We start from the raw sequence: 13811 nt of genomic DNA on the forward strand, positions 1-13811 counted from the left end.
AAGTAATCCACCTTCCCTCACCTTCCTCCTTCCCACCCGAACCTGCTCCTCTGCCCTCTCTTGGCCTCCTGGTGCCCCTCAACAGGCAGCTTCCTTACTCCTTTCCACCCAGCCCTAGAGAGAGCCAAGGGCATCCCTCATTGAACGTCTGCCCTTGGGCCAGACCCTTTGGTTCTCCTGGACCTTGGTGTTTTGGTCTGGGAAAGGGCTCAAAGGATGACTCAGGCCTTCTCCCACTGGGAACCCTTTGAGGTTCTAATTTTAGGGAGACTTGTACCCATTTGGCAGATGTACATCATGGTTCTCAAGACACTTTATTAAGATGACATTTTTCCCCCCAGAGCTCCTTTAATTATTACAATATTTACAGTCTTAAAAAAAAAAGTAGAATTCAGGAATCAGCGGTCATACATACCCCTTCAGTGGTTCATTAGGTGGGCAGGGGGTAGGTGAGGTAGGTAACTGCCTGGTGGAATTATTCCATTCTGTTGGAGGTAGGGAACTTCAGGGCTGAGAGGCAGACTTCACTGGTGGAAGACTTTGCATGAAGGTGAGGGGTGGTAACTGAGTGTCCAGTTCAAAGTCAGAAAGTAAGGGGGAATCCCTGAGTACTCTGAAGAGCAGATTTGGATGGAGGGAAGGGTGCGGGGGGGTGGGGTGGGGGAATCCACTTAAAGAGGGGAGGACCCCAGTCAGGACACCAATGGTGGACTAAATACAGGAGACAAGAGAGTGACTCAGAAGAGCTAATGCATGTCAAGATCCATCCTATTCCTAACCCCCTAAAAGAGTGAAGTAGATGGAAGGTCATGGGGTCAGGAAGTCCATCACAGGTTTCTGTATTTCCACTACAATGTTCTGTACCAGTGAAGAAGGGGGAAAAGTTAGATGGGGGTCCCAGGAAGAGGACCACTCCTCAGGTAGGTTGAAGATATGAGTGATAAAATGAGAGATGGTGTAGGGGTGGGTGGGGTCCAATGAAGACACTGCCTCTCCATTCCAAAGTGTTAAACCAGTGGAGTAGGGGTGGGGGATTGGGCTGGAATGTTTCACCAGTGGATGGGGGAGTCCCAGTAGAAGGTACCCCTCACCGGGCAGGTTAGTAGAGAGGTGACCAAAAGCCTGGTTGGATCAACCCCTGTCCAGAATCCCGACTGCCCCTGAAGGGGCCTGGTGGTATTAGCTGGGCCGATTCAGGGAGGGACAGTGTGGACAGACATGGCAGCCCAGACATCAGTCTTGTCCGAGACCTGGGTCTGGCGGCCCCTCATCCTCTGGTGTGGGCTCTGCCTGGGGCGCCGGTGGCAGGTCCTGGATGCAGAGCTGGGCGCGCACCTCTCGCATCTGCGCCTGCAGCTCCTCCAGGGCGCCCGGCGGCGGTGCCGCCTGCACCTGCGCCTGCAGGGCCTCCAGCACCAGCGCCAGGTGGTCCACCTCGTCCCGCATCGCGTCCCAGGCGGCGAGCTGCTCCCCCTCCTTGCGACGCTGTTGCATCTTTTGTCGTGAGTACTCCAGCACCAGGCAGCCGCAGGCCACCACGAAGATGGTGGCCTCGCCCAGCAGCTCGGCACCCAGCTCCGCGGCTGCCTCCTCATTCAGTGGCTTGATGGTTTCCGCATTGAAGCCCATGAGGCGCATCTTGGCCCGCATCTCCACCCAGTGGTACACTACAGGGGAAGAGAAGGGTCGGGGATCTTGGCTGGGACCGCAAGCCCTGCCCCTCGACGCTCGGTGTCCCTGTCAGAGCAGTGGGAACGCAGCGGCCAGAATCGCAAGCGCTAGTGGGAAATGGGCGCCTTAACCAAGACCACCGGGCCTCTCAGTTACCTGGCCAGAAGTCGTCTTGAGGGCTTTATTTTGAAAACGTCCAGAAGGTTCTGGTGAACTACTGCAGATGAGAATTGCTGCCCTGGAAGGGAGGTCCAGGGTGTGGAGCGGCATCTCTAGGGGGAGGTGAGTGGTCACAAGCCCAGGGTAGGTGTAAACCTTGCTCCTGCCCCACCCCCAACCCACCAGCCAGGCTCCTTCCCTCTCCCCAAAGGTGGAGCTAATGGTGATGCACTCCGTCCTGAAGTGAGTTCACTGTGGGGTTTGGGGCTTTGTACGGAGCTCAGGGCTGGGGCTCCTGCTCTAATGCCAACTTCCTTATCTGATCTCTTGTGTGAACAAGGGTTATCACCATTGTCCTCATTGGTCAATGCAAGAGCGTCCTAGAGTTGATATTTAAGCCTGAATCCCTGCAGTAATAATTAATATTCATTCATTGATACAAGAACTGATGGGAAAAATAAGGTTCCTTGGGCTCATTAAGGGATGAATTTCTGAAAACATTTATACTTGACTCTTTCCAACCATCCTCCACAGCGATCAGGCTGACCTAATAATTTTTTGTTGTTGTTGTTGTTTTTCCTTTAAGTTAGAAAAATAACATGCACATGGGTGGGGGGGGGATCATTTAGATTACACAGAAGTGGGTAAGTTGCAAGACAAAAGTCCATCTTTTCACCTCCAGTTTTGGTCCTCCTAGTCCTCAAAGGTTAACCATCTTTTTTTCTTTTTTTTTGGTCACACTCGGTGACTTGCAGGATCTTAGTTTCCTGACCAGGCATTGAACCCAGGCCACATCAATGACAGCATAGAATCCCAATCATCTGACCACGAGGGGACTCCAAAGGTTGACCGCTTTTGATCTTTTTCTGTTGACATTTGTTAAGCAAAACATGATAAGGACCAGCCGTAAAGAAAAAGTTTGACATACTGGAATGCTCTGAAATTACAAACTTTCATTCCTCAAAAGACCCCGGAGGGCAAGGCAATCTAGTAGTTAAGACTCCATGCATGCAACGCCTCGGGCCCTGGTCTGATCCCTGGTGGGGGAGCTAAGTTTCCACGTGCTGACCCAATGTGACCAAAAAAGGGGGGGGAAAGACACCAGCAAGAGAAAGAAAAGGCACGTTCCAGACTGGGAGAAGCCATTTGCACCACGCCTATCTGACAAAAAACTCAGATTCAGGATATGCAAAGACCTCCTGGGGATCAATAAGAGGATGTCAGACCAGTCAATAGAAAAAGACTTGAATCACCTAAGAGGAGAAGAACTAAATGGCCACCCTGTGTGTGTGTGTGTTAGACTCTCAACCATATCTGACTCTTTGAGACCCCATGGACTGTACTCCTCCAGGCTCCTCTGTCCCTGGGATTTCCCAGGCAGAATACTGAAGTGGGTTGCCATTCCCTTCTCCAGGGAATCTTCCTGACCCAGGGATCAAACCTGGGTCTCTTGCATTGCAGGCAGATTTTTTACCATATGAACCACTAGGGAATCCCACTAGACAAGTTAAAAAAAAATGCTGACCTCTATTTCACATCAGGAAAATATTAATTAAAATCACAAAGAGAAAGCACTATATACCCACCCACCAGAATAGCTGAAATGAAAACCACACATCCTGAAGTGAAGTGAAACTCACTCAGTCGTGTCCAACTCTTTGGGACCCCATGGACTATATTGCCCATGGAATTCTCCAGGCCAGAATACTGGAGTGGGTAACCTTTCCCTGCTCCAGGGAATCTTCCCAACCCAGGGATCTAACCCAGGTCTCCTGTATTGCAGACGGATTCTTTACCAACTGAGCTATGAGGGAAGCCTGTTTCCACACGTCCTAAGTGCTGCCAAAGACAAACTGCAGTCAGACTTGGAGGAAGTCATTGAGGACACCCACCCACTCTGGTAGCTGTTTGACAGTGACTACTAAATTTAGCATCCAATCCTGATAAACCAGCAATTCCGCTCCTGGGTGGACACCCACCAAAACCTGTCACATGTTCTCCGAAAGACATGTCCCTGCATGTTCATCTCAGTGCTATGAATAAAGGACCCGAGACAACTTGAATGCCCACCCATAATAGCAGGATTTGTTTTAAAAAAAAAAAAATGTACACAGTGAAACACTCAATAGCAGTGAGAACAAGTGGACCATGACAACATACAGCAAACTGAACAGTGTCGAGTGAAAGAGGCCACACAAGCGTACATTGCTGTGTGATTTCGTTTATGTAACATCCCCCAAGAGGCAACCTCAACCCACAGAGTTACAAGTCAGGAGAGTGCTTACCCTTGGCGGGCTTAGTGACTGGAAAGGGGGCATGGTAGGCTTTCTAGGGGTCTGGTAATGTTCTGTTTCCTATTCTTTCTGTGAGTTTATCAAACTGGACACTTAGGATTTGTACACTTTGCTTTAGGCACATTACAATCCAGTTAAAATTTTTCATAACCCAAATGAACCACTGTTGTCCACCCACCTTCCTGGTCTCTCCCAAGTGAGTTTCACTCGCAACCATCTAGAGAGGCCAGAGGAATGCCCTGCCCTTCATCAGTCTGTTCCTCCCTGTTGCCTGTGGGCGATCAGACTTGGCCTTGGCCACCTGTCAGATGAGCCTGAGATATCAAAGTTCAAGGTGCCCTGACTGCCTATTTAATCCTCTTCCAGTTGGGAAATTGTACGGACCCCTCCCGAGAGGAATCCCAGTCTTGTGATGTCCTCCAGGCTTCCGCCTGCGTGCAGGGAGCAGGGAACAGGGTTGTGATGGAACCATGAATTCTCTACTCTCCCTGAGGTCTGTTAGAAGGCAAAATGGATTCAGAAGCCAGGCCTGAGAAATTCCAGTCCCCCACTCAAAATGAGAGGGGAAGGGGCATGACTATGGCTTGTGTTAAAGGGACTTAAAGACATATTCCTTTCTCTCTTTTTTTTAAACATTTGTAATTTTATTATTTTTTTCAAACTTTAAACTTTTTATTTTGTATTGGAGCATAGCTGATTAACAATGGTGTGATAGTTTCAAGTGAACAGGGAAGGGACTCAGCCATACATGGATACACATGCATCCATTCTCCTCCATAACCCCCTTCTATCCAGGCTGGCACAAAACATTGAGTAGAGTTCCCTGTGCTATACAGTAGGTCCGTGTTGGTTATCCATTTTGAATATAGCAGAAGACACATTCCTTTCTTGTTTAAAAAACAAAATTTGTTGAGCCGTTAAGGCAGTTTGTTTGTTTGTTTGTTTGTTTTGGCCAAGCAGCATGTGGGATCTTAGTTCCCCGACCTAGGAATCTAAAATGTCCCCTGCATCGGAAACACAGAGTCTTAACCACTGGGTCACCTGGAAAGTCCCCGAGAGAGTCTTTATAATATAATTTTATTATATGATTTGAACCACAAGTTTTAAAAATATTCAAATTCCATAAGTTAATTACCTCCGCAAATCTAGACAGTTCCTTAAAGGTAAAGGCTCTAAAGGGAATCTCAGCCTGAAATTGTGGGAGATTTTACGTCACCATCTATAAATGCAGCTATGGTTATCAAGCACAGTAGTTAAAACAAAACAAAAAATGGTGAAATCACTCATGTTTGCTTCCCCAGCAGTGTCTTATATTCCCAGGCATATTTTTGCCAACTTACCAACACTTCAGAGTTATTTCACTACTAATAAATAAATCTCATAATTTGCAAAGGAGCTTTATATATTTCAACACACAAGAATCTCCCAAACATAACACAGAGAGATGAAATGCAAGTTCCAACAGATACAAATAGTGTGATAAAAACAAGAATGTGCACTGACTGTGGACACACACATGTTTAGGAAAAGTAAAATCTCACGTGGAATAATACTCAGCAACTTCAGGGAAGATGAGGGAGGAAGTAGGGAGAAAAGAGGCTTTTTAACTCTATCTCCTAAAAAAGGGGGAAAAACCCCCAAAGCAAGTAGGGCAAAATGTTCATCTCCATTAATTCTAAGTGGCAGGTACATGGGTGTTTGTTGCATTATTTTCTCTATGTCTGCAATATGTAACGATTAAAAGTAAAAGATTACAGACTTCCCTGGTGCTCCAGTGGCTAAGACTCCGAGCTCCCAGTGCAAGGGCTAGGGTTCTATCCCCGGTCAGGGAACTAGAGCCCAAATGCTGTAACTAAGATCTGCTGTGGCCAAATAAATAAATAAAAATATATTAAAAGTAAGAGATTATTTCAAAAAAATAACAATTATATATATGTATATATATGTGTGTGTGTGTGTGTGTGTGTATATATAAACATTTGCGATTTGGGGGCAGGGGAAGAGACTTTGATGAATGCACAGTGATAGAAATCAGATCACTGGTTCTCTGAAGGCAGGGGTGGCCAGAAGGATGGACTGAAAAAAAAAACACAAGGAAATCTGGAGGATGATGGAAATATTTTTAACGGTGGTGATTTCATGGCAAATACCCATGATAAAACCCATCACAGTGAACACTTAAAATAAGCACAGTTTATTGCATGTAAGTTATACCTCAAAAATGTTGTTAAATAAAAAAGGAATTTTACATTTTATATGATTATGAAAGTGAGAAGGCAAGCCATAGACTGGGAGAAAATATTTGCAAATCATATATTTGATGAAGGACTTGTTCCAGAACACATAACGAGCTCTTAAAACTCAACAACAGGAAGATAAATAACCCAGCTAAAATGGGGGAAAGATTTGAACAGACACTTCACCAAACATGATATGCCAACTGTTAATAAGCAAGTGAAAAGATGCTCAATACATTAGTCAGCAGAGAAATACAAATCAAACCCACATGAGATTCTATTTCACACACACTTTGTTGTTGTTCAGTCACTTAGTCGTGTCTGACTCTTTGCGACTCTATGGACTGCAGCACGCCAGGCTTCCCTGTCCTTTACCATCTCCGGGACTTTGCTCAAACTTATATCCATTGAGTGGATGATGTCATCTAACCATCTCATTCTCTGTCATCCCTTTCTCCTCCTGCCTTCAATCTTTCCCAGCATCAGGATCTTTTCCAATGAGTTGGGTCTTTGTATCAGGTGGCCAAAGTGTTGGAGTTTCAGCTTCAGCATCAGTCCTTCCAATGAATATTCAGGACTGACTTCCTTTAGGATTGACTAGTTGGATCTCCTTGCTGTCCAAGGGACTCTCAAGCACTCTCAAGGGACTTCTCTAGCACCACAGTTTGAAAACATCATTTCTTCGGCGTTCAGCCTTCTTTATGGTCCAACTCTCACATCCAAACATGACTACTGGAAAAATCATAGCTTTGACTACATGGACATTTATTGGCAAAGTGATGTCTCTGCTTCTTGCTTTTAATATACCGTCTAGGTTTGTCATAGCTTTTCTTCCGAAAAGCAAGCATCTTTTAATTTTGTGGCTGCAGTCACTATTCAAAGTGATTTTGGAGCCCAAGAAAATAAAATCTGTCACTGTTTCCATTGTTTCCCCATCTACTTGCCATGAAGTGATGGTACCGGATGCCATGATCTTAGTTTTCTGAATATTGAGTTTTAAGCCACCTTTTTCATTCTCCTCTTTCACCTTCATCAAGTCTCTTTAGTTCCTCTTTGCTTTCTGTCATAAGAGTGGTGTCATCTGCATATCTGAGGTTATTGATATTTCTCCCGGCAATCTTGATTCAAGCTTGTGCTTCATCCAGCCTGGCATTTTGCATGATGCATTCTGCATACAAGTTAAATAAGCAGGGTGATAATATATACAGCCTTGACATACTCCTTTCCCAATTTTCAACCAGTCTGCCGTTCCATGTCCGGTTCTAACTGTTGCTTCTTGACCTGCATACAGGTTTCTCAGGAGGCAGATAGGGTGGTCTGGTATTCCCATCTCTTTCAGAATTTTCCACAGTTTATTGTGATCCACAGTCAAAGGCTTTAGCATAGTCAATGAAGCAGAAGGAGATGTTTTTCTGGAATTCCATTGCTTTCTCTATGATGCCAATTTGGATGTTGGCAATTTGATCTCTGGTGCTGAAACTAAAACCTGACTCAGCCAAAAAAAAAAACCAAAAAAACTGTACAATGGTCTCATATGGAATTGGAGCCGGGGGCAGGGATGCTCTGGAATCAGGGCAGGGCAGCCCCAGACCTGTTCTATGACTGTCCTAGCCAGCAGGGCACCCTCAGCTACCGCTTCTGCCCCTCCCACTCCCTGAGCTATCCTCACTACAAGAAGAATCCACTTCCAATGCAGGGAACTTCGGTTCAATAAATGGAGTCAAAGATTCCATATGCTTCAGGACAACTAAGTCCGCTCATCACAACTACTGAGCCCACTTGCTGCAACTACTGGAGCCTGGCACCTAGAGCCGGCGCTTGGCACCAAGAAAAGCCATTGCAGTGAGAAGCTCATGCACTGCCAAGAAGAGTAGCCCCTGCTGTCAGCAACTAGAGACTGCACACAGCAATGAAGACCCTGTACAGCCAAAAATAGATAAATTTTTAAAAAACTCATCAAATTGATACACACTATAAGTAGAGATATTTTATATATATAGAAAAAATATTGTAAGTCAATTATACTTCAATACAATTAAAAAACTTTAAACCCATCAATTTTTATACTTTATTTACATGCATTGTATTGTGTGTCACTTATACCTCAATAAAGGTGCTTTGACAAAAATATCCAAGGGAAGGCAGGGTAAGAACTTACTTAGAAACAGAGAGGAAGGACTGAGGAGTTTGTGGCGGGAGAAGGGGTGCAGAGTGGGTGGTGTGTGGCTGAGAATTGCTGCTTTTTATGAGGAGCCTTAGAAAATGCTTATTTATTTTTTTTTAAAGATTTAATTGATTATTATTATTATTATTTTTTTTTTTTGGCTGCCCTGGGTTTTTCTTTGCTGTGCAGCGGCTTTCTCCAGCGGCGGCAAGCAGGGACTGCTCTCTAGTTGTGGTGTGCGGGCTTCTCACTGAGGGGGCTGCTCTCGTTGCAGAGCACGGGCTTTAGAGGCGCCGGCTTCAGTAGTTGCTGCACCTGATTGGTTGCTCCTGGGCATGTGGGTTCTTCCCAGAGCAGGGATCGAACTGTGTCCCCTGGATCGGCAGGCAGATTCTTAACCACTGGACCACCAGGGAAGCCCCAGGGATGTTTATTCTTTAAATTGAGAATTAAAAAAATAAACGTTTAATGTAATTACACTATCGAGCGACTGAACTGTGTAACTACACACACGCGTTGGCACAGACACAATATTCATGGGACCTGAGAAGTGCAGCTCCTATCCTCATCCCCCTGCTCTGATTGGTCGCCAGGTCTGATGTATCGCAGTCTCTGCCCCTTGGCGCCCCCTGCAGCTCCCCACCAAGAAGTGATCAGCCCAGAAAGTAAAAATGCAATGTTAAGCCACAGCCCTCTCCTGCAGAAAACCCTACTACAGTGGTCTCTACTTGCTCACAGAAAATGTCCTGACTCCTTAAAATGGCCACAAGGCCCAATGGGATTTTTTTACATTTATTTTTTATTTTTAATTATTTAAAAAATTCTGGCAGCACCTAGAAGCTTGTGAGATCTTAGTTCTCCAACCAGGGATCAAACCCTGCTTTGGGAGCACAGAGTCTTAACCACGGGATTGTTGGGGAAGTTCTTTCTCTTTTTTTCACCCAGGTATTATTCTTAAGAAGAATCTTCTTATTGTTTAATCACTAAGTCCTGTAGGACTCTGCAACACCATGGACTGTAGATTGCCGGGCTCCTCTGTTCGTGGGATTTCCCGGGCAAGAATACTGGAGTGGGTTGCCATTTCCTTCTCCAGGGGTTCCTCTCTACCCAGGGATCAAACCTGCATCTTCTGTATTGGCAGGTGGGTTCATTGGCATGCACAAAGATTTAGTCCAAGGTCCCTGTGGACACCTTTCTGCCTAGCGTGGCTGTTTGGGAAGGTCCTTCCCTCCCAGTCACCAAGGTGTCCTGATACTGCCTCTCAGATCAAGTAGAAATGGAGCTGCTGTTTGGTGTGTGACATATCCATCTTCTAAGCTTAAAGCTGTTTGGTGTGTGACATGTCCGTCTTCCAAGCTTAAAACTCAAAGCTCGTGGGAAACTTAGAAGAACAGAGTGGCAGACTCTGGGGTACCTTATACGCTGTCTCTTGGAGGGGTCCCTGCAAGACTGAGCCCCAGGTACAGGAGTAACCTGCTCACTAACATATCCTATAAAGACTTCCTGCCTTTTCTGTCTCACCTCCCTCTCCAGGCATCCCTTGTACCTACCCTTCTAAGAGTCAAAGAATAGTAGTCATTTGTTATTCCCATAGTTACTTTCTGAAGAGGTAAAGATGCATTTCTCTTGCATCTCCTGCATTGGCAGGTGTATTCTTTACCGCTGAGCCACCAGGGAAAATCATGTATATCTTGCCACAATTTAAAAAGAAAAGGTAACCTGGTAATGAAAAATTGGTTTAGATACTGCTCTATTTCACCCCCAAGTGGTCAACACCAACTGGGTGTGCTGCAATATGACCCGGATGATGATCACCCAGAGTTAGTGCAGACCCCATATGGTATGGGCTCAGTCCCAAGAGACTGCCCTACTCCAGACCTCAACCACAAGTGGGGTTCCCAAGCCATGTGCACTTCTGACCGACTGGTTACAAATTCGGGGTGCCCACAATTCTCTCAGGTTCAAAACTGTCTAGAATAACTCATAGATGCCCTAAAAACATTATAAACATACTTACAATTACCGTTTCGTTATAAAGGATGCCCAGAGAGTTTAGGAGAGCTTCCTGCTCTCTCCCTGAGAATCAGAACAGGAATCAGGTTGCCACCCAGGAAGCACTGTTCCATCAGGAGTGATGAAATCTTCCGCCAAGTGATTAAACTTGGCGGTCTCAATATGGCTAGTTTAAAGTCACAACCCTCTGGGGGTTTGAGGTGGGGGGAGATAAATTAGGAGTTTGGGATTCACACAAACACACTACTATATATAAAATAGGTAAATAAGAAAGGCCTACTTTACAACACAGAGAACTCTACTCTGTATCTATAATGGAAAAGAACCTGAAAAAAATTACATGTGTATAATTGAATACATATGTATAATTTAACACAACATGCTAAATTAACTACATACTCCGATAAAATAAAAACAAAATCACAACGCTGTATATATTCTATCTACACCTTATACAGAGGTCTTTCTGGTGACCAGCCTGGTTTGAGTAATCTCATTAGCATAACAGATACACACCCAACCTTTAGGAATTTATGGATGATTCTGAAATGCTGTTAGGAGTTGCAAAAACACCTGCATATATTATTATTCATACAAAGGAATTACTTGCTACATTGTCATCTGGAGTTCATTGGTGACTCACTTTGCAGACGGCCAGAGACAGAAGCTGTCTTCCCGGGGCGCTGCTGGCCTCCGAGACATGTGGCAGCCAGGAGCAGCCAGAGGCAGGCTGGGGCCCAGGACCGCAGTCAGCAGAGGGTCCCGACGCCTCATCATCTTGGGTACAGGTCTCTCCCCACCCTCCTCCTCCGACCCAGCTCCCCGGCCTGCTCTCATGTCTCTCTCTCCTGCAGCTCTCTTCTTCCTGCTGTTCCCAGGCCTGCAAGGTTGGCCCCACGCCTCCAAAGGTGAGCAGGGGTGTGGGGGGCAGGGGAGCCTGGCTCCTCTGGGGTGGCCGGGCAGTGGGGAGGGGCCCGGCTTCCACCTCGGTGCTCCTGCTCAACTGAAATGCCAGCCTGGGTGTGGAATTCTGACCCACTTTCCTCCCTCAGGTTCTGGGGCTGCCTCTGGGAGGATCCCCTCTGCCAGGCCCCTGTGCTGGGGGGTAGGGGGGCTTCTCAGGAGGGAGGAGACATGGGGCTTGGAGGGAGATGGGGAGAGGTCAGCTGAGTCCAGTAATTGTAACCGTGCTGTGCTCGGTCGTGTCTGACCCTCTGCGACCCCCTGGACTGCAGCCCACCAGGCTCCTCTGTCCACGGGATTCTCCAGACAAGAGTACTACATCGGGTTGCCATGCCCTCCTCCAGGGCATCTTCCCAACCCAGGGATGGAACCCTTCTCTCTCGTATCTCCTGCACTGGCGGGCAGGTTCTTTACCGATGTCCCACCTGGGAAGCCCAGATGAGTCATGGTCAAAAGTCCCTTTCTACAAGAGGCTCAGCTGGGGAAGCTTCTGTATCATCATTGCCTGACATCCACTTTCACTCCGGTGACACCCCCATGAAGCAGACAATCTCATTTTAGGGATGGGGAAAGTGTGGCTCAGAGGGTGAAGTTAATTGCCTGAGGTGAGGGGAAAAAAACAGGGCTTAAACCTTAACCCGGCAAGTTGTCTTTCCTCTACTTTAAAAAAAAAAATCAACTTATTTTTTCATTTGCACTGGGTCTTAGTCGCTGCACGTGGGATCTAGTTCCCTGACCAGGGACCAAACCCACCCAGGGCCCCTGCACTGTGAGCATGGAGTCTTAGTCACTGGACTCCCAGGGAAGTCCTCCTCACTGTCCCATTCTCTTTCTGGAAACTGAGAAAGGCTGATCAGTACTTTTTTTTAATGGCCACTGGCTGTATGCACTTCTTTTGCTGGGACGGGGCACCCAAGGTGAGTGGTTGTAACTCTGCCCACTGAGGGCCGGAGAGCTCAGCACAGAAGCCACGCCCCTGGGCCAGGAGGAAGGCAGATGAGGGGGTAGCCAGAGGAAAGGGGGCACGTGTGCTGTGGGGACAGAGGTGAACTGGACATTGGACCTCAGTGCTGGGTGAGGGATAAATGGATGCAGGGAAATACAGATCAAAACCACAAGGAGATACCACTTCCCACACACAAAGGAGTGACTATAACCAGAAACTCAGACATCATGGGCTGGCAAGGATGTGGGGAAAGCAGCACTCATATACTGAGGGTGGAAATGGAAAATGGGGCAGTGTCCAGAAGAGACAGCAAGTAGACTTCCTGAGGTGGTTGCCCGAGGCTGGGGCGTGTGGGGAAGTGGGCAGAAGAGAGGAGTGACTGCTGATAGACACAGGGTTTCCTTTAAGGGCGATTGAACATCTTCTAAAATATATTAAAAACCACTGAATCGTACGCTTGAAATGGGTGAATTGTATATGTGAATTCTACCTTAAAAAAAAATTTTTTTTTTAATTTATTTATTTGACTTTGCCGGTTCTTAGTTGCTGTAGGTGGGATCTTCATTGTCAAATGTTGTGCATGGGGGATCTTTTATGGGTGATTGGGTATGTGGGATTTTTTTTTAGTTATGGCCACTTAAACTCAGTTGCAGCCTGTGGGATTTAGTTCCCTGATCAGGGATCAAACCCCGGCTCCCTGCATTTGGAGCTTGGAGTCTCAGCCACTGAACCACCAGAGAAGCCCCTGAATTCTATCTCTTTGTTGTTGTCAGTTTCTCTCTTTTTTAGTATTTACTAATGTATTTACTCCTTGGAAGGAAAGCTATGACCAACCTAGATAGCATATTAAAAAGCAGAGACATTACTTTGCCAGCAAAGGTCCGTCTGGTCAAGGTTATGGTTTTTCCAGTGGTCATGTATGGATGTGAGAGTTGGACTGTGAAGAAAGCTGAGTGCTGAGAAATTGATGCTTTTGAACTATGGTGTTGGAGAAGACTCTTGAGAGTCGCTTGGACTGCAAGGAGATCCAACCAGTCCAACCTAAAGGAGATCAGTCCTAGGTGTTCATTGGAAGGACTGATGCTGAAGCTGAAACTCCAATACTTTGGCCACTTCATGCGAGGAGTTGACTCATTGGAAAAGACCCTGATGCTGGGAGGGATTGGGGGCAGGAGGAGAAGGGGACGACAGAGGACGAGATGGCTGGATGGCATCACCAACTCGATGGGCATGAGTTTGAGTAAATTCCGGGAGTTGGTGACGGACAGGGAGGCCTGGTGTGCTGCAATTCGTGGGGTCGCAAAGAGTTGGACACGACTGAGCAACTGAACTGAACTGAACTGAACTGAACTGAACTGAATGTA

General features: G+C 46.5%; 1 protein-coding gene across 1 annotated transcript in view; it reads right to left on the reverse strand.

The window, feature by feature from the left end:
- Nucleotides 1–132: 132 nt before the first annotated feature.
- Nucleotides 133–13811, reverse strand: part of LOC136161461 (optic atrophy 3 protein homolog) — a 59743-nt gene continuing 46064 nt past the window's right edge. Inside the window, exon 2 of the mRNA XM_065926326.1 lies at nt 133–1667. Coding sequence (XP_065782398.1) covers nt 1234–1650 — 417 coding nt within the window. The 5' untranslated portion in view covers nt 1651–1667 and the 3' untranslated portion in view covers nt 133–1233. The remainder of the gene's footprint in view (nt 1668–13811) is intronic.

Source organism: Muntiacus reevesi, chromosome 2, assembly GCF_963930625.1.
Source record: "Muntiacus reevesi chromosome 2, mMunRee1.1, whole genome shotgun sequence".
Taxonomy (NCBI): Eukaryota; Metazoa; Chordata; class Mammalia; order Artiodactyla; family Cervidae; genus Muntiacus; species Muntiacus reevesi.